The following is a 19,507-nucleotide window of genomic DNA, read 5'->3' on the forward strand; positions in this document are numbered from 1 at the left end:
TATTGACGAGATTGTAATTGAAAAGGAAATAGGCTGAATATTCTGCATGAAACGTCAAGTCGGTACATGTTTAATAAATTGTGAATTTCCGACCTGGATTACCCATCAGTTTGTGAAAAATATTATAGTTGTCAGCTGGTTATTTCGATTTCGTCAAAATAATTTCATAACAGATTGAGTGTAGAATTAATTTCATAAACCACAGTTTAGTCTCAAGGCCAATAGCGGATTGGGGGGGGGGGGAGGGGAGGGGGGACTAGACGAACAGCCCAATTAGACTGAAATAAACTTAATTGCAAATTTACTTGTTTGGTGCATTTCACACGGATGGATTTTATAACCTGTAGCTACATTAATTTGAAATATAACGATCGATTAAAATATAAGTTTCCCAGACGGGTAAAGCGTGGGTGGAATCAAATGTCCAAACTGGCTGCCTTTGTGTGGATGTAAACGGCGATAAGTCTTCTTGAAATATGCAGAATTTTATATTTAAACAGGAATTTTCTACTAAGAGTAAGAAGTTCCCAAAATGGGCCCTTTGACTTTCAATGCCATCGACCTACTTTCGATCTTTTCATTCGACTGTTTTGTCTATTAATGCCTCTCTTAACACAACCATAGCTAATTATGGCGTAAGATCATTTTAGATGTGGTCTGTCAATCGAGTATGCGACAAAATGTTAATTTATAATTAATTTATTTAATGCTTAATTCGAATCGTTCCATGGCTTAAAAGTTCTTTTTTTTTTCTTCTTTTATTTCGTGTGAGGATCAAGAAAAACGAAGCTCCTCTAGGAAATCCTGGATCCGCCCCTATATATAAGGTACCCCTTCTTTAACATCAAGAGGTGCTGGATTCTTACATCCACAGCGTGATATATTTCTTTAAGATAGTCGTTTCTAGGGGCTCTAATCCGACTAAGGAAAGTCTAGGTATCGGCTCGAGTTACTCCCGGAGAAAAAAGTAACGCAACACCGCAGCTTTATTTCCAAAACCAAAAATCAGTTTTATTACCTGGACATTGCTTGGTTTTATGGAAGAAATCTACGTGGCAGAAATCGACAAATCTTAAGTTTTAGTGAGATAAGGAGCAAATGAAAAGAATTTCGACTAATCGATAATTAAACAAGCCGCGCGCATATGCATGCAACTCTATTAAAATTAATTTGTAAGTCTGGTGATTATTTTGCCATCTGTACACTACTTTTAATAAAAAGAAAAAATTAGAAAATATAATTTTATTCAACTTCTAAATACAATAACATTCAATTTCAAAAGTACTTTAGAAATCATTAATGAATCATGTAAACGCAATGAATCAATAAATGGTAGAACCCAATTCTCTCGGGCCGTGGGGAAAAACCCGTCTAAACCCTTCGTGGGGAATGCCGGGAAAGTGCCCACGCCCGGATACTTAAGTCTTTTTTTATGTCATCAGTTCAGTTTTTCATTGACATTACAGTTCAAGAATATCTTCCAGTTTTAGACAACATGGTGCAACGGTATTTTCTCTCGTGACTACAAACTTTTCTCTACATACACTATATTGGTACACAAGATGAAGCACAAGAATTTAACAAAGTACGTTATTCCTACTGAAAGAGGTACTAAAGACAATTAAGACACATTTACTAGAGTCTTAACACAATTAAACTGAGACTTATATTAATAAGTCATAAATAAATAAAATCGATCCCTTTACAACTGAAAGCATCCATCAAAACTAGAATATAGTTCTTCTATATGGAAAAATATATAAAAAGTTCAGGTAATATGTTTATTATCCAGACACCTCAATGATTTAAACTAAACTTTGACATATAACCGTTTAAAACAGAAGTTTCTCAAATGTAATTTTGCCCTGAAATCGCAACTACCTGTATGATACAAGTAATGAATAAAGCAAGCTTGCTTCGACATATTTCACTGTATGACTGTCCATGTAAATTTCAATATGACTTTTGGGGTCCGGAGAAAAGGGTGCATATGTGATGAACTGGATATATTTGTCAGCTATAAAACTTGAGAAAATTATAATACTAGTGATATTAGTAATGTGCGATCCTCCATCTTGAGAGATACCTGAATGCATCCAGCCATCCCTCACGAGGAGCAGACTGCACAAGACATATAATGAAATATTTTCACAAACGTAAAATATTTCATTATAGATCTTGCACCAGCCGTCAATGTAAAACCTCTTCATGTAAAAACATTTACATGAAATAAGATTTTACAAAGATGTGAGGGTTAGTTGAGGTTAGTGTGCGGATTATGATTTTCTCAAATGCCATACTGACGAACAACTCCACATCATCAACAGCACAAATTTGAAAATTGACTACATCACTAGGATTGAAATAAAACACAGACGACCATAAGTGGTGGTGTTTTGTGAGCGAAAATCTATCTGCATTTGGAATGTGGATAAAGCAACTATATATTCTATTTGAACGTTAAATAATAACGTTAAATAATAATAGAGGTTGACAAAATTTTCACACAGAACCACATTTCATCTTATTCAATTGAACATTTATGGAATTAAGAATGAGCATCCTTAACTTCGGTGCTCTCTTAAGTTATTGGAATAAAATGTTCCACTGTCATAACTGAAAAAAACTCACTAAATGCAATTACACCCGACTCGTATCTGTGACCCGTGAAGCGCATAAATTCTCAATATCCAAAAGACTTGAGTACATTATTAGGTTGTACCAGTATTCCTCTTACATTCAGTATATCGCTCTTCATCATCATTCCACATTCTCTAATTTTTTTGCAGACAAGCTGTGTCCTTAAAACGAAGACTGCTAGGATGTCCGGTCATCAATGAAAGTGGCTACAGGGGCTCGTTGCTAGCGACATATAGTGTTGAACATTTGCACATTTAGGCGAGGATTGATGGTTTCTGCGTTCTAGCATTATCTGCTTTATCTGGAAAACTGCCCTGTCGTAGCCTACAAATGAAACGTCAAGTATGAAAAGCAATTGAACGCTTGCAGTAATTGCAACAAAGAATATGTATTTCACTGGTATTTACACACCGATAATACTAATACTAGTACTTTGATGTTTCATTATGTTATGGTTCTTAACATGACTACTTTTTATTTTATTTAATTTTGTTTTATTTTACTTACTTTTATTTTATTTTATTTTCACTTCTATAACACAACACAAGAAAATCACATTATGATTTAGAAGAGTGCTAAGATTCTACAATAAGAAAGTGACTGAAGAATAAGAGGTATAAAGGAAGGCATATGAATCACACAAACGTCTAACGATCTAAACAATATAAACAAGTAAAAATACATGCTCACCTGTACGATGGCCTTTTAGTACCACAACCGCAGCACTTAGGGTGAGGTTGGGGGGTAGCAGCTCCCAGTATTCTAGACCAGTGACAACGCCACGTGTGTCGCATTTGGACTGATGAAAATCTGAAATTTGGCCGATAGGAAGTCAAATTATTTTGCGCGAGTGATTTTTTTTTTTTTGCAAGTTTGTGACAAATTAAAAGAGCTTTTGGATTCTAAAATGTCTGGACTAAGAATTTCCTTGAATAAATTGTAAATAGAAAACAAATGTCTACACTAAGTGACTAGATAACGGTTTCCAAAAGGTCTAATTTAAAGTTTTATGAGAAGAACAAAACTGCTATTGTTTGAAACCAATAATATTTGGACTGCTCCATTTTAATCCTTTTCGTCTAAAATTAAAGACTAACTTAAAATACTTTTTTCAAGGGACCCAGTGATCTGAATGAGTAGCAATGAGTACCCGTGCCATGTTGACTGAGGAGCAAGATCATCTGTGCTGTTCCAAGGCAAACCCAGCACTATCAGGTCGCTGTACTTCTTGCTGTCCAGCCGCTTTGTTTTCACGTTGCGAGTTTTCAGGGTCTCATCTCCTTTTCCTTTTCTTTTGTTCTCTAAAACGGTAACACATTACAATTATTATTAAGAATGTTAATTGAATTACCAACACTTTGTTGTATCAATATTTCTATTATTTTCCGTGTAATCAATGACTGCGACATACTAATAATTGTTTGGACAAGTAGATTTTTCAGAATGTATGAATTTAGTGTGAAGAACATATGAGTTTTTCTAAGTTTTCAAAACAGCTTTTGATTTGATTTAGTTTTTAACTTATATCGTAATTCTAAAAATGTCAAGGTCTTAAAATTTTATATTTTAAATATATATTCAAATGCAATCCAATCCAAATTCATTGAAATTTGTATTCGGACCAGTGGATCCTTATTTAGACCAAAATATTTAAGGAAAATTTAGGTCGAATGGCCAGTAAGGCGAAAAGCTTATGGTAAAGACTGCAACTGAAAAAATCACTTAAGTCTATTTCTCTCCCCAATAACACGGGTTACCTTTAAAGGTTTTCCATCTCAGTGAAACACCATATGCCTTGGACGCTTTCCCGATGCAGCCACCTCGTAGACAAACCATGGCAGGACTCGCTGGACGCTTCTCCGATGCAGCCACCTTGAAGACAGACCATGGCAGGACTCGCTGGACGCTTCCCCGATGCAGCCACCTCATAGACAGACCATGACAGGACTCGCTGGACGCTTCCCCGATGCAGCCACCTCGTAGACAGACCATGGCAGGACTCGCTGGACGCTTCCCCGATGCAGCCACATCGTAGACAGACCATGGCAGGACTCGCTGGCACTAAGAATTGATGGAAGTAGCTGAAGTGTAGATGTGGCCCTCTTTTCCTTGCACTTGTCAGTGGGAGCTCTATCGAAACAAAAAGAAAAAAAGAATTAATGACTTTTTCTACATATGTGAACACTCTGCAGTCAGGCTTACCTTTAAAGGTTTTCCATCTCAGGGAAACACCACATGCCGTCGACGCTTCCTCATTGCAACCATTTTGTACACAGACCATGGCAGGACTCGCTGGACGCTTCCCCAATGCAGCCATCTCGTAGACAGACCATGGCAGGACCCGCTGGACACTTCTCCAATGCAGGCACCTCGTAGACAGACCATGGCAGGACTCGCTGGACACTTCCCCATTGCAGCCGCCTCGAAGAAAACTAGCAGGAATCGCTGGACACTTCCCCAGTGCAGCCACCTCATAGACAGACCATGGCAGGACTCGCTGGATGCTTCCACGATGCAGACACCTCGTAGACAGACCATGGCAGGACTGGCTGAACGCTTCCCCATTGCAAACACCTTGTAGAAAGACCATGGCAAGACTCACTAGACGCTTCCATCATGCAGTCACCTCGTATACAGACCATGGCAGGACTCGCTGGCACTAAGGATTGATGGAAGTAGCTGAAGTGTAGATGTGGCTCTCTTTTCCTTGCAGTTTTCAGTGGGAGCTCCACCGAGAATCGCCATAATCGAGTTCTGTTAACAGAAAGAAATACAGATTAATGACTTTTCCTACATTTATCTGTTAACAGAAATAAAAAAATGGATTAATGACTTTTCATACATATGTCAGCACTCTGCATTCAGGCTTACCCTTAAGGGTTTATGTTTAAAATAAAAACGGATTAATGACTTTTCCTACATATGAAGATACAGTCAGGCTTACCCTTAAGGGTTTTCCATCTCGGTGAAACAACATAATCCTGGGACGCTTCCCCAATGGAACCACCTCGTAGACAGACCATGGCAGGACTTGCTGGCACTAAGGGTTGATCGAAATGTAGATGTGGCCCTTTTTTTCCTTGCAGTTGTCAATGGGAGCTTTATCGATAATAGCCATAATCTAGTTCTGTTAACAGTAAGAAAAAAAAACGGATTAATGATTTTTCCAACATATGTCTTTTAACAGAAAAAAATGGATTAATGACTTTTCTACATATGTCAGCACTCTGCAGTCAGGCTTACACTTAAGGGTTTTCTGTTAACAGAAATAAAAACGGATTAATGACTTTTCCTACCTATGTTAGCACTCTGCAGTCAGGCTTACCTATATGGGTTTTCCATCTCCGTGAAACACCATATGCCTGGGATGCTTCCCCATTGCAGCCACCCCATAGACAGACCTAGGCAGGACTCCCTGGACGCTTCCTCAATGGAGCCACCTCGTAGAAGGACAATGGCAGGACTCACTGGACGCTTCGCTAATGCAGCCACCTCGTAGACAGACCATGGCAGGACTCGCTGGACGCTTCCCCATTGCAGCCACCTCATAAACAGGACGTGGCAGGACTCGCTGTCACTAAGGATTGATGGACGTAGCTGAAGTGTAGATGTGGCCCTCTTCTCCTTGCACTTGTCAGTGGGAGCTCTATCGAAACAGAAAGAAAAAAGAATTAATGACTTTTTCTACCTATGTGAACACTGCAGTCAGGCTTACCTTTAAAGGTTTTCCATCTCACCAAAACACCACATGCCTTGGACGCTTCCTCATTGCAACCATCTTGTAGACGGACCATGGCAGGATTCGCTGGATATTTCCCCAATGCAGCCATCTCGTAGACAGACCAAGGCAGGACGCGCTGGACACTTCCCTGATGCAGCCACCTCGTAGACAGACCATGGCAGGACTCGCTGGCACCAAGGATTGTTCTTTATTTGATGTGCCCCTCTTCTCCTTGTAGTTGTCAGTGGGTGCTTTATCGAGAATCACCACAACCGAGTTCTGTTAACAGAAAGAAAAAAAAAACAGATTAGTGACGTTTCCTATACATGTCTGTTAACAGAAATAAAAATGGATTAATGACTTTTTCTACATATGTCAGTAATCAGCACTCAGGCTTACCCTTAGGGGTTTTTTTTCTGTTAACAGAAATAAAAACGGATTAATGACTTTCTTTACCCATGTTAGTACTCTGCAGTCAGGCTTACCTCTAAGGGTTTTCCATCTCAGTGAAACACTATATCCCCAATGGAGCCACTTCGTAGACAGACAATGGCCACATTCGCTGGACGCTTCCCCACTGCAGCTACCTCATAGACAGACCATGGCAAGACTTGCTGGATGCTTCCCTGATGCAGACACCTCATAGACAGACCATGGCAGGACTCGCTGGACGCTTCCCCAATGACGCCACATCGTAGACAGACCATGGACTCGCTGGCACTAAGGATTGATCGAAGCAGCTGAATTGTAGATGTTGCCCCTTTCTCCTTGCAGTTGTCAGTGGCAATGTATCGAGAATCACCATAATCGAGTTCTGTTAACAGAAAGAAAAACGGGTTAATAACTTTTTTACATATTTCTGTTAACATATATAAAAAATGGATTAATGACTTTTCCTCTATATGTCAGCATTTTGCATTCAGGCTTACCTTTAAAGGTTTTCTGTTAGCAGATAAAAAATTAATGACGTTTCCTACCTATGTCAGCACTCTGCAGTCAGTCCTACCTTAATGGGTTTTCCATCTCAGTGAAACACCATATGCCTTGGACGCTTCCACATTGCAGCCATCTTGTAGACAGACCATGGCAGGACTCGCTGGCACTTAGGATTGAACGAAGTAGCTGAATTGTAGATGTGGCCCATTTCTCCTTGTAGTTGTCAGTGGGAGCTCTATCGAGAATCACCTTAATCGAGTTCTGTTAACAGAAAGAAAAACGGCTTAATGACTTCTCATACAATGTACATTGTACATATGTCACTACTCTGCACGGATTAATAACTTTTTCTACATATTTCTGTTAACAGAAATAAAAAAGGGATTAATGACTTTTCCTTTCTATGCCAGCACTCGGCAGTCAGGCTTACCTTTAGGGGTCTTCCATATCACTGAAACACCATATGTCTTGGACGCTTCCTCATTGCAGCAATCTTGTAGACAGACCATGGCAGGACTCGCTGGACGCTTCCCTAATGCAGCCACCTCGCAGAGACGGACCTGGCAGGACTCGCTGGCACCAAGGATTGATCGACGTGTAGATGTGGCCCTCTTCTCCTTGCAGTTGTCAGTGGGAGCACTATCGAGAATCGACATAATGGACTTCTGGTAAAAGAAAGAAAAACGGATTAATAACTTTGCCTACCTATGTCAGCACTCTGGTTCCTGGACCTGGAATAGAAGAAACCTGGAATGCATGGAAATAAATGCAATGACACTACAAAAATAAAGCCCACAACAGCAGAAAGCCGATGACGTATCCTGCGAAGATTCCTGAGCGACGATTCCTCGTGGAGAGATGCGAAGGTTTTAGCTGGCCAGCTTAGAGAAACGTCGAATCCACCGTCCAGACGACTCCGATGAGCGATGCGTTGACTTGGGATGAGGAATAGATTCGGAGAAACGCGAGTCCTGTGTCCTTATTGCTTGATACGGGGCGCAGTAAATGGTATCCTTCTTGTTGCTCCAGATCTGTCTGCGTAGAATGAACGAAATTTCGAAATTCTGCGCTTTTATACCTTTAGTTGGTATATAGTCACATGGTGGCGTTCCTGGTCAACTTGTTAATAGGGGGGTGGTGTTTGATAGTGATGCCCATAATTGTTTATAATATCTTTTTAACATATACATTTTATTTATTATTTTTTATTTTGATTATTCTGTTTACTATTTTATTTTATAATAAGAGTAATAAGTACTAAGCAGTGACTTCGAAATGAACAGGCAAATTTGATGAAAATTTCTGAGCAACATACCTTCTCCCCAAAATTATGATAGGCCCGATGTCCGTTAAACTGGTAGGCCTTACAGGTAGCCGTGAACTTCTCGCGGGTCACTTTAGAACGTGCGTATGCATGTACAAACACTGATCCAAAATGTAGGGTGACTGCAGCCTGAGGGAACATGGTTCTTTTGATTGTAGTGAATTGTAGTGAGTCAATTGAAAGTACACTGGACATAGCATATACAGCCACCTCAGTACTCTATAACATATTTTGTAATCGACTGAGTTGTTATTCTGAGAAATGAAAAACAAGTTATTAATTGTGATTTTACAAAACGAAAGAAAGCAGCAGTAGGTCGCATGAAGAATCTTGATTAACTCATACCAGGCAGTAGAAACAAATTAATATTTTTTTGCATATAGAAGGTCTACTGATATAGGTGATAATTAACAACGGACGCCTTCATTCATGACTTCGGATTATCAGTAGGCCTACCCTGTAGCATGAGTAGAGAGAAAAAAAACGAAAAAATAATGAATAAAACAATAAGATAAAAGTTGAAATTAAATATTTTTCATTTATATGTTTAATTTTTAGGCCTAATACGCGTTTTAACATTGTAATAAGTCTGAGCTGTCACTGTCAACCTTTCACATCTCCCTGGCGCTCATACAACCTAAGTTGCCGAACACTAGGTATATTGGTAGGCCTACAGACAAATTATGCTCAATACATGCCTTGATATAAAAATTTTGAAACTGAACAAAGTGACCGTGATCAAGTGTCATAAAGCTTACATTACGATCTTGCGTTGTTATTAGAAGACTTTTTAAATTTTAAATAGTAGGCCTAATTTATAATTTATTCAGTATTAAATTTTGATCGTTCGTTCCACGTATTAAAGTTGAAAAATTATTTTCCTTCTTTTCTTTTCTTTTCTTTTTTTTTTTAAATACCCCCCCCCCCCCCCTTGTTGAGAATCCTGAATCCGCCCCTGAAAATAGTCTATATAAAAGCATATATCTAATTATTAGCTTACAATAAGATAACCCAGTTGTGAGGCTTCATATTCACGTTACATAATGCTGGAAAATTTTCGATGAGATTGAATTTGCGTTCGTCAAAGTCGCCCCGAGAGGCAAAATTTGATATTGGCAACATCTTAGCTTTGGTGGCCAAGCTTAACTTTTTCCTATAGCCTACCTCATCTAGAGTGTGGGAAATTTCAGATAGGCCTAATAGTAATTGCGTCTTTGTCTCGTTTTATTTATTTATAGGCCTATATAGGGGGCCTATATCTTATAATTTTTTAATAATTTTTTGTAGACCTAGGCGTTTGTCATAGCGATTTTATGTTTTAACTGTTCGTTTTGATTCCATACAAACGAAGATTTGTGTTGACAATGGAAGTAGGCCCTACCTACGTGAAAATTAGCTTCATAAAATCAATTTTCTATAAAACATTTTGTCCTGGTGCCTCAGCCCTAATTAACCTGCATGAAAACTTTGATTCATATAAAACGTTATAAAGAGGCCTCTTCACTACTTAAATGATATATTATAGGTAGGCCTATTTACAGTGATCAAAGTCGTTTGCAAGACCTGCATGCACAAATAGTTGCGTTATAAAAGCGCAGACGTTTTCTGCTGTGTGCGTTTATTGTGAGGTCATTGAGGTCACAGAGATCGTCGTGGCCTTACATTTTTCATTTTTTTTTTAATCTAAGAAACATATTTCTAGATTCTTGTGTATTTTCCTTCATAGACCACTTATTAGTTATACAAAAGATCACCACACAACCACAAAATCTTTTTTGTTTTCACAGTTACATTAATTTGGTACCTACAGCGAAACCCGAAACTAAACTCCAAACATCGGTTCAATATTATCACATGACAAATCCAAGATGGCACCACCACCACCTCCGCCGCCGCCTCCCCCACCACCTCCTAATATGGGAGATACTCCTCTTCCTCCGCCACTAGACACGGGAACGACGGTGGGTATATAAATATGCTACTATTCTCACATTATGGATTTTTAATTTTTTCCATAGGGTAATTAGAAACCTCTGTGCAGAGCGACGAATCGCTCGGGTTTGGATAATTTCAATGTTAGGTATATCAGAAAAATTTTCAAACTGATCAGAAAATTAAAATACTTATATCATCTGAAAGGTAATGCAAAAACCGGATGAAATCATTTGGAATTTTTTAAATATTCCTACAAGCAACAAAGATATTGAAGTTTTTTAACTGCAAAAATCCACCAAAAGTGTCCACACTTCTCAGCTCAAAACCTGTGCCCACTGACCAGCAGTGATCACTCAGGCGCAGCAGAGCACCCTGTGTGTCTTTGTGTGCTCAGCCTATTGTCTGGCTCACATAGCCTGTGACTAATCAGGGCAGAGCTATTTCCCTGTGGTAATTTTCACATCATGTAATATTGCGGATTAAATTAACTATACTTCGCAACCTTCAAATTTCATGATTTTTCTACATAATATAGCAAATTTCATAAACTTTGCTGGATATAAATTTCAAAAAGATGATACCAGCACTTACCTGAAATTTTTTAGCATTTTGTAGAGGCAAAACTTAAAACAAGCAGAACCGAAACTTGTCAAAGACTGCAACATGGGAAAATCATGTGACCGGATTTTACTCTTTGATTTACAACTTATTTAGTTAATGGCTTGTATTAGTTTTTTTACGCAGCGCTAAAAGAGAGATTTAAAAAAGGGGTTCCATAGGCGAACTGTCAGCAGGCCGACTTCAGTTTAACACTTCACTGCCCGTGGACAGTTACGACTGTAGCGCCCCTAGCGGATTGTGATCTACCTATCAATGTTGATATCCTGTTCTTTGATAACTTTCGCTTTTATTTTGATGTTCAGACGCTGTTTTAACTACATTTTGATTATTCGGTGATTAATACAATTAATGCACTTATATTATGGCACATTGCTAATCGGTCGGAGACACAGCATGTTTAATTAAATTGAGTATATTTCTAAATATTTTGAGGTTGGTGTGGGGGGGGGGGGAGGGTACTATTATCAAGTAACTTGGGCTTTATTGTCTAGGGTGTCGTTGAATGCAGTCAGTTTAAATTCATATGGAAACTTCTGGAGTTTATACAAGTAGGCCAGTCATGTGTAACAAGTGCACATTCTTCCTTTTATATATTTTTAATGAAAATAACAAAAGAAATTATTTTAATGTTGTTGGATGTGTTTTGTGTCTCCTCTAGGCTAACGGTCCAGTCACCAATGGCCCCGTCGCTCCACAAGAAAATGGTCTTCAGGGGGCACCACCTGGCCAAGAGGAGGAGAAGGTGTGGGAAAGGTCATGGAGCATTGACGAAATAAGAAAAGGTGCCACAAACTGGAGTCTTGCTGGAGACGCAGGGGTAGGTGTCAGGAAGGTGTACAGTATAAGGTGACAGGTTTAAGGAAAATATTTTGAAATGCTTCCTTTAACTTAAAGCACATTTATAACAGATGATCTGCTGACTAACTGATCCGCTGACTTAATATGGCAGAGTCCACTTAAAAAGCAATACCGCTAATGTCTCGATAGTCTTCCTGCCTTTACATGCACCGTTGCTGCAGGGGCCTAGCTATTAAACATCCATTTAATGATGTGTGTGGAGGAAGAGAGTTGACCTTTTCAAGATTTAGTTTTTTCAGACACTTACATAAAAATTTGCCATTTAAAATAACACAGTAAGTCCATGTGATGTTTTATGGAAAGAACTAGAAATCTTACCTTATGTTTAATGTTTTATGACTTTGTACATGGTTTATATGCACAGCCTGGGTCACTAACAGTTCATTTGAGTGATCACACCATAGTTGTAGTAGTCATCAGAATTTGGAAGGCCGGCATAAATTGGAAAATTTTGTATTATGTACAAGCAGAAAAACATGTTGCATCATCCTCATGACATCAGATGATCACTTGCAGCAGTCATTTATTGACAAACTTCAGTTCAGACTGTATAGTTAAAAAATCTTGTGTCTAAATATCTCAAACATGCTTGACACCCTGTGTATTCCATTTTCAGCTCCTGTTGTATTTGCAAGAATTTTCACAGAAGATGATATCTAGAACTCATGAGATAGAAAAACAGGTTGATGGACTTGTAAATGAAATGAAGGTAAGTGTATGGGCGCTTTCCTTTAGGTGAACATATACTGACAGTCATTGAAAGTGCATCAGAAAACTTTCTTGTACTTTTTTCTCAGAATCGATTCCAACCATACATGTATAAACGAGTACAAATGCACTTGTTTGGTCATAAGAGAGTCACCTTGTTTGACTGAATAATGGGTCATATTTCACACGAAAACTGTTCTTTTCTTAATGTTCCAAAGGAAATTAAAATAATAATTGATAAATAAATGATGCGTTTTTAATTGACTGTCAGAATATATGGGCAATTTCATGATGTCCAGAAGTGGTGGAATGATGATTGGCTTTGTAAATGAGGTAGAGGGAATTGTTAATAAACACTTTGATAGTGAATATATTTTTTATTCAAAATGAAACTTTTTAAATTAACTTTTCTAAGTTTTTCATTTCTTTTTTTTATTTCAGTCCACGGATGTGAGAGTACATAATACATTTAATGACTTCATTATGCTGGCTAATACACAGTTTGTGGAAAACGTAAGTTGATATTCATTTCACTTCTGTTGCTAATGGCCCCAAAATTAAAATAGATAAGAAATAAAACGGCGAATATATTGAATAATAAAATGATTATAATAATCAGGGGATTAATACAAACTTTTACAATTCAGTAACTATAAGCAGGTGTCCTCGAAAAAAAAAAGGCAATTACAGCAAACAGAGATAGATCAATCCTGCTAGTGTGATAAGGTTTTTGGGAACGCTGTCTTTGTCTGTTAATTTCCTCTATTTCTTAATATAGTCCAGTTTCAACAATTTTTAAATTTGATATGTGGAGAGTATGTGTATATGAAAAAGACCTCTGTCGTTTCTCTTCCTTGTTTGCTTTAGCTCATTGTAAATCATCTGAAACTCATTTTCTAGAGAGTATATGAAGAAGACCTCAGTCAAAATCCTGAAAACCCAGAGGGTGAGAAAAAGAGCGAGGAACAAGAAAAGACGAGGGAACAAAAAGAAGCCGAACTTATCCCAAAGATCACTGAAGCTATTAACTATGGACTGAATGTGATAGATACAGCATTTGAAAAACTAGATGTGAACGCAGGAAATTCCGATTCTGAGGATGAAGATGCCAATTATAAAGTTGATCCTATTTTTGAACCTAAGGTATGTGTACTGGAGGGGGGGGGGGAGATCTAAGAGAGGGGCGTGTGTGTGTGGGGTCTCTTAGGGGAGTATAGAGACCCTTATTTTACCAATAAAAAATGTTTTTGCACCTCGTCCTTTCTCGAAACAGGATGAAAAATAAAGGCAACAAAGGTAGGGTGAATATTTGATGGCCTGTTTCTTGTAACCGTCGCTGCAAAAACCTTCCAGTTGCAGATTTCTATATTTACATTTTTGAATAATTGTGTTCTTATTAGCTTTTACATGTGACTCACAGCTTGTGTCATTTATCATAGATAAAGAAGAACCAGCAACAAAAAAATCATAGTAACTTTTACATATGATATATTAATTTTATTTATGATATTGTATTTGTATATATTGTATATTGTATTGTATATGATATATATTTGAAGACAGAATAAATAAAAGTAATTTTTACTCTAGGATCCTTACATTAACCTGCCCCTCAACAACAACAACAACAACAACAACAGCAACAACAACAACAAAATAGCGACATGTATCTGTATATAATGAAATAATTTATTAAAATTAAATGTTGTTGATGTAAAATGAAATAATTAAAATAATACTTTCTATTCCAGGATCCTTACATCAATCGACCTCTTCCCCATGTGATAGGGACTCCACTCTTCCTGCAGTCAGATGATGTTGGTTTAGAAGAGCTCCCCTCAGGTGAGTGTGTCACTCTGCCATCACAGGAGGCATGTGGACCAATTTATAATTAAAAAAAAAACTTTTTTTTACTAGATGAGTGGAACTGAAAACGTAGATTTCTTTTGTATGCCCATCTCAGATTCTGTAAAAATTACTTGAAGAAACTTTTGTCCAGGTGTATAATAATAATAAATATTATTATTATTATTATTATTATTATTATTATTATTATTAAAGTTTAAACGTTCTGCTAGCTGAGTGGAACTGGTAATGTAAATTTCTTTTGTGTGCCCCTGTTTACAAAATGAATGTGGTGCCTCAATCAGCATTGCTTTTCAGAGGTCTGCACAATAAATTGACCTCAGCCATAGTAAATAATAATAATAATAGTAATAATAATAAACTTCCTTCTGTAGAAGATGAAGCTGTGTCAGACCATGGTAGCATCAGTGAGTCTGAAGAGAGCGAGGAGTCCGAGTCAGACTCTGAAGAGGATAAAAAACCACAGAAAGTATCCTCCTCTGAGGAAGAGGTAAGGACATGTCTCTTTCAAATCTTCAGATAGACTTTTTTAATGATTGTGTGATATTTGTAGTTGATTAACCGATTAATTATTAAACGATTGGTGGATAAACTGGATATTTATTAAAATGAGTGATAATTAATTGATTGGTTGATTGATTAAGAGCTAATAGATTAATCATGGTTACTGATATGTTTCGTTTACTAACTGTAATGGTTTGACATAAATTGATGCACTTTCATTGATGAGGGAATCACTTTGCAAACTTTAGTGCACTAGGAGACTACTGCAAAAGATTTTAGGTCCCAATAATCATCAAAACATAATTTAATTGGAAATATAATTCCTTGGAAATATGAATTTGTTTTATTTTAAATAAAAAAAATAATTTATAGGTTTAACACCTATTTTATTTTATTTTCATAAAGAAAATGAAGTCAGATTGTGTTATCAGACTTTTCACATATCAGATTTTAAACAATGAAAAGAAGTTTGGCCTTTTTGGACAAAAGTTTCTTGTAATGCACACCAGTTTGTAATATATCACAGTGTGTAGTGGGCTGTCGTACTGTTTCATGTGGTTCATTTCTTGAGTTCCGACACTTTGTGTGAATTAGGCTTAAGTGTACATAACTATTTGGTTCATGCTCATATTTTAAGATTTTTAGATTCAGATTTTTTTCGGATTTAGATTTCTGGATTTCGTTTTTTTTTCTTTTACTCCTGTGTAGTTTGAATAGCATTGCATATTTAGTTCTGTGTTGTTATTCTACCTTTTCTGTAACTAACCTTCAATTCAGTCTTCTGAGAGTGAAAGTGAAAGTGAAACTGACAGTGGGAGTGGCTCTGAAAAAGAGGTCAAGGTCAAAACCAAGGCCAAATCAAAAACCAAAAAGGTAACCCAGCAGAGACGTGTATATTTCAGTATCTGTGAAAACATCATTTCCTCTTGCAAGTTCTTCTATTTGTTTTTTCTTCTTCTATGTTAATTTATTAATTTTTCTAGCAACCTGTTGATTTTGTGTTTTGTTCTGCATAGTATTTGTTTGAATTAAAAGCCTTGTGTAGATTGGTTGCTTGCATGTTTTTATATATGTTTTGATTGTTGTTGTTTATTTTTGCTTAATGTATTGTTTTGTTTGTGGCCAAGATTTTTTAAATTTTTGAGTCATTCAGTACACCTCTCTTGCTTTCGTATCACATAGTGCTATAGTATCGCTGTATTTCATAGATTGAAGACAGTGATGATGGCGACCTTTTTGGAAAAGAATCTGAGGAAGAAGGGGAAGAGGATCTCAATAGTGAGGAGGAGGAGGGGGAGGACGAGGAAGAAGAAAAACCAAAAGTATGTCTTTAGATTAAAGATTATTATGCATCCAGATTATATTTACACAAATGGTTAAGAATCTATTTCACAGCCTATGATATCTGTGAGTCGATGGCTACTATCTGCATGACATACTCTGCTCAGAACATTTTTGCACAGTTTGTGGTAAAATATGTGCATGAAAATATAAACACATGTATTAAGTATTTCAAACTCACTTAACATATATTACTTCATCTGTGACTATTTGCACAAGAAATATTATTATTAGTATACGCGTACTACTACTACTACTGATAGTTGTTGTTGACATTATTATTATTATTATTATTATTATATTGATCCTATAAACCATCATATTTTCTGTAACTAGAAGCCGCCACCCCCAGTGGACTTTGCCTCAGAGTTGGCTGCCAAGCTGGGAGGTGGTATTCCTCAGCCCCCAAAACAACAGGACCAGGATGAGGATCAGGATGAGTGGGAGGATGCAGAAGAGGCGCCAAAACATAAAGGTATGCCCCTTGACCTTTGGCCTATGACCCTTGCTCTTTAACCTTTGTCCAATGACCCTTGGCTGCATCAAGTCTTCGGGTTGGTTTTACCAATTTTAAATAACTAAACATTGAAAGTTGGTGTCAATTTTTTTTAAAACCATTTTTTTTTAATCAGAAGTAGTGCACAGGCACAGTTTACTTTGGCTTGTATTTATCTTGTTTTGTTAAATGTGTCTTCCATGTTTGTCATTATAGAGAAAAGACGATCTTCCAAAAGTGAAAAGAAAGAAAAGAAGGAAAAGAAAGAGAAGAAGAGCAAAAGAAAAGAATCTAAAGGAAGTGAAGGTAGTGTTTAATGCAAAGAAAGTTACCTCAGTTTCAATTTTTATTGTACCCCACTTGAAGCATTTTCTTAACTGTGATTAAAGCTTGTAATGTCAGGGTGTTTTTTTCCCAAACGAACTAATAGCTGAATTATTTTTTTATACTCCACTTTTTGTTTCAAACTGTCACTTGTCTCATTTATTCCATGTTTCTTTTCAGATGGAGACCTTTTTGGCCCTCCTCCCGTGGAAGATGACGACTCCCCGTTTGGTCGAAAAGGCGGACTGTTCTCTAGCAGTGGAGGACTGTTTGATGATGACAACGACGAGGTAATTTAAAAAAAGATCTTAAAAGATAAAAAGATATTTAAAAATATTTTCTGTATATTTCCCATGTTTCCCTTTCTTATATCTTTCATATTTTCTCTTTTCTTTTTAAACTCTTTGGTCATTGCTTCTTTTTATTATTCTGTGTCTGATCTGCAATTCCTTTTTTACTTGATCCAAGTAACATGTCAGAGAACCATTATGGAAATTCAAAGACATTCAAGTGGAATTATATATTATGGATTTCAATGATTTTATTTCTGGACTGTCAGTGTTGTAACAAATATAATGTGATTATTCATAAACTACTGTGGTAATGTAGGAAATGATCCATCATTGACCAGAAATACATCTCAAGGTGACAATACAACATCGCTGTCTTTAAAAAATTGTAAGTCTTGAAAAAGAATAAGGAAATCTATAACATAATTTAAAGGTTCAGGTTCTGGATACTTCATCATGTAAGTGTTTTTCTTTTTTGAACATTTTCTACAGGGTGGTGGTCTTTTTGATGATGTAATAAAAGAAGAAAAAATAGAAGAAAAGTCTGAGGAAGAGGATGAGGTAGAGGAAGAAAAACCTCCACCTAAAGCCAAAGGTATTGTTCTGTCTAAGTTGATATTTGATTTTCAGGTGATCAGTCTGCAACCCTAGTCACTGGTCCAAACCAACTGACAAATAGATTCAGTACCTGATTTGAAAAAAAAAATTGGAATTCTCAAAGTTGCTACTTCAATAGAAGTGGTGAACATTTTACATTATGTTTTACATGAAAAACTTCCCATAATCAGTGGATTTTATCTTTGGACTGTTGAATTTTGATTGAGAATATAAGTTTACTTGTTTTTGTGAGGTCTACTTGTTTTTGTGACCAGTGAGCTAAAAATAGCAAGGTGCAGACTGGATTATCATGGAAACTGTCACAATTATTTCTTGTTCATCTGTGACACGTGACAGAAAAAGATATTTGTTTCTAAGAAATTTTGACCTCTGTGAACAAAATAAATGACATGCTGATAACTGGTTATGGGGAAGTGATAGAAATTTATTATGATTTGATAGAAATCATGAAATTGTGAAAGAAGTAAGAATAGTAAGGCATTTTAAGGCACTTGCAGCACTTGGTGATTGTGGTTTATGTAAATGACTGCTAACTGTGCTTTTAGGTTGTCAGTTTTTAAAGAATTAAATTTTTTAAAAGATCATACCGAGTGAAATTGATTGTTATACATGCTGTGATAATCATTTCAGTAACCATTTACAATTTGCATTAATTTCGTAGCAAGGGATGCTAAGTCTAGCTTTCACTTATAAGACATGGAGAAAATAATGAAATAGCTGCTCTCTGCATTGAATCACAGTAATAATATGATAATAATATTTTTGGTTTGTCAAGTACAATTTTTGAAAGAGTTCAGAAACACAACTGCACTAAATGATTTTGAATTTGATTATTATGATGCTTGTAAATAGCTTTAATGCACTTCTAATCATATTTAAATTCAAATTGCACAAACTCAAACAGAGAGCAAAGGAATGACCAAGACAGGAAAGAAAATACCTGTAGGGGGTATATCCATATTTGGAGGTGAGTTGATTTATCTGAACAATAGGTGGAGTTACATGTAATTGCAAGATGAAACCATTAATCAAGCAAATATTCTGAAATGGGAAATGATATCTTGATATTTTTTTATCAAAACCATTTGGTAATTTAAGTTATTTTTTCTAGAGATAATACTAAGTAGTTTCAATAATATTATTAGTATAGACTCTGATAGCTTCTTAAGTGAGCTTTATTTTACTTGAGGATATTGTAACTCTTTATTATCTCCCAAATACCAAAAATAAGTTTTTTTCTGCATCATATTGCTTAAAATGCATCTATCTTTAAACCGATTTAAAACTGATTTAAAATCTGATTTAAAACAATAAAGGGTTACAAT

The 19,507-nt window shown here is 36.6% G+C and overlaps 3 protein-coding genes across 10 annotated transcripts in view; 1 reads left to right on the top strand and 2 right to left on the bottom strand.

The window, feature by feature from the left end:
- LOC106164806 (uncharacterized) overlaps positions 1-8,412 on the bottom strand; it is a 34,059-nt gene extending 25,647 nt beyond the window's left edge. The window contains exons 1-5 of one of the 3 annotated variants that reach the window (XM_086994067.1): positions 7,728-8,410; positions 7,368-7,558; positions 7,001-7,175; positions 6,847-6,948; positions 6,523-6,640 (exon numbers count right to left, since the gene is read on the bottom strand). The gene's annotated coding sequence lies outside the window, so the exon portion shown is untranslated. Of the gene's footprint in view, positions 1-6,522; positions 6,641-6,846; positions 7,176-7,367; positions 7,559-7,727 lie in introns of all 3 variants that reach the window. The other 2 variants (XM_086994069.1, XM_086994068.1) reach the window with 2 other exon arrangements.
- On the bottom strand, positions 992-6,513 carry LOC106153014 (uncharacterized). Its single transcript, XM_086994071.1, has 6 exons — positions 5,966-6,513; positions 5,585-5,767; positions 4,398-5,394; positions 3,791-3,941; positions 3,331-3,450; positions 992-2,964 (listed from the first exon to the last, which is right to left on the bottom strand). Exons 3-6 carry the CDS (start codon positions 4,630-4,632, stop codon positions 2,895-2,897), a joined length of 576 nt encoding a protein of 191 aa, XP_086850197.1. The 5' UTR covers positions 4,633-5,394; positions 5,585-5,767; positions 5,966-6,513; the 3' UTR covers positions 992-2,894.
- A 2,026-nt stretch (positions 8,413-10,438) lies between the features above and the next one.
- LOC106180986 (uncharacterized) overlaps positions 10,439-19,507 on the top strand; it is a 28,555-nt gene continuing 19,486 nt past the window's right edge. For 3 of the 6 annotated variants that reach the window (XM_087019407.1, XM_087019412.1, XM_087019410.1), the window contains exons 1-14: positions 10,439-10,582; positions 11,836-11,994; positions 12,652-12,744; positions 13,185-13,256; positions 13,644-13,886; positions 14,495-14,585; positions 14,984-15,099; positions 15,891-15,986; positions 16,322-16,435; positions 16,791-16,929; positions 17,167-17,256; positions 17,455-17,564; positions 18,057-18,159; positions 19,087-19,149. In XM_087019407.1, the coding sequence (XP_086875533.1) occupies positions 10,490-10,582; positions 11,836-11,994; positions 12,652-12,744; positions 13,185-13,256; positions 13,644-13,886; positions 14,495-14,585; positions 14,984-15,099; positions 15,891-15,986; positions 16,322-16,435; positions 16,791-16,929; positions 17,167-17,256; positions 17,455-17,564; positions 18,057-18,159; positions 19,087-19,149 (1,582 nt within the window). In that variant the 5' untranslated portion in view covers positions 10,439-10,489. The remainder of the gene's footprint in view (positions 10,583-11,835; positions 11,995-12,651; positions 12,745-13,184; positions 13,257-13,643; positions 13,887-14,494; positions 14,586-14,983; positions 15,100-15,890; positions 15,987-16,321; positions 16,436-16,790; positions 16,930-17,166; positions 17,257-17,454; positions 17,565-18,056; positions 18,160-19,086; positions 19,150-19,507) is intronic. The other 3 variants (XM_087019408.1, XM_087019409.1, XM_087019411.1) reach the window with 3 other exon arrangements.

Source organism: Lingula anatina, chromosome 8 (assembly GCF_051362555.1).
Source record: "Lingula anatina isolate TDL-2025a chromosome 8, LinAna3.0, whole genome shotgun sequence".
Lineage (NCBI taxonomy): Eukaryota > Metazoa > Brachiopoda > Lingulata > Lingulida > Lingulidae > Lingula > Lingula anatina.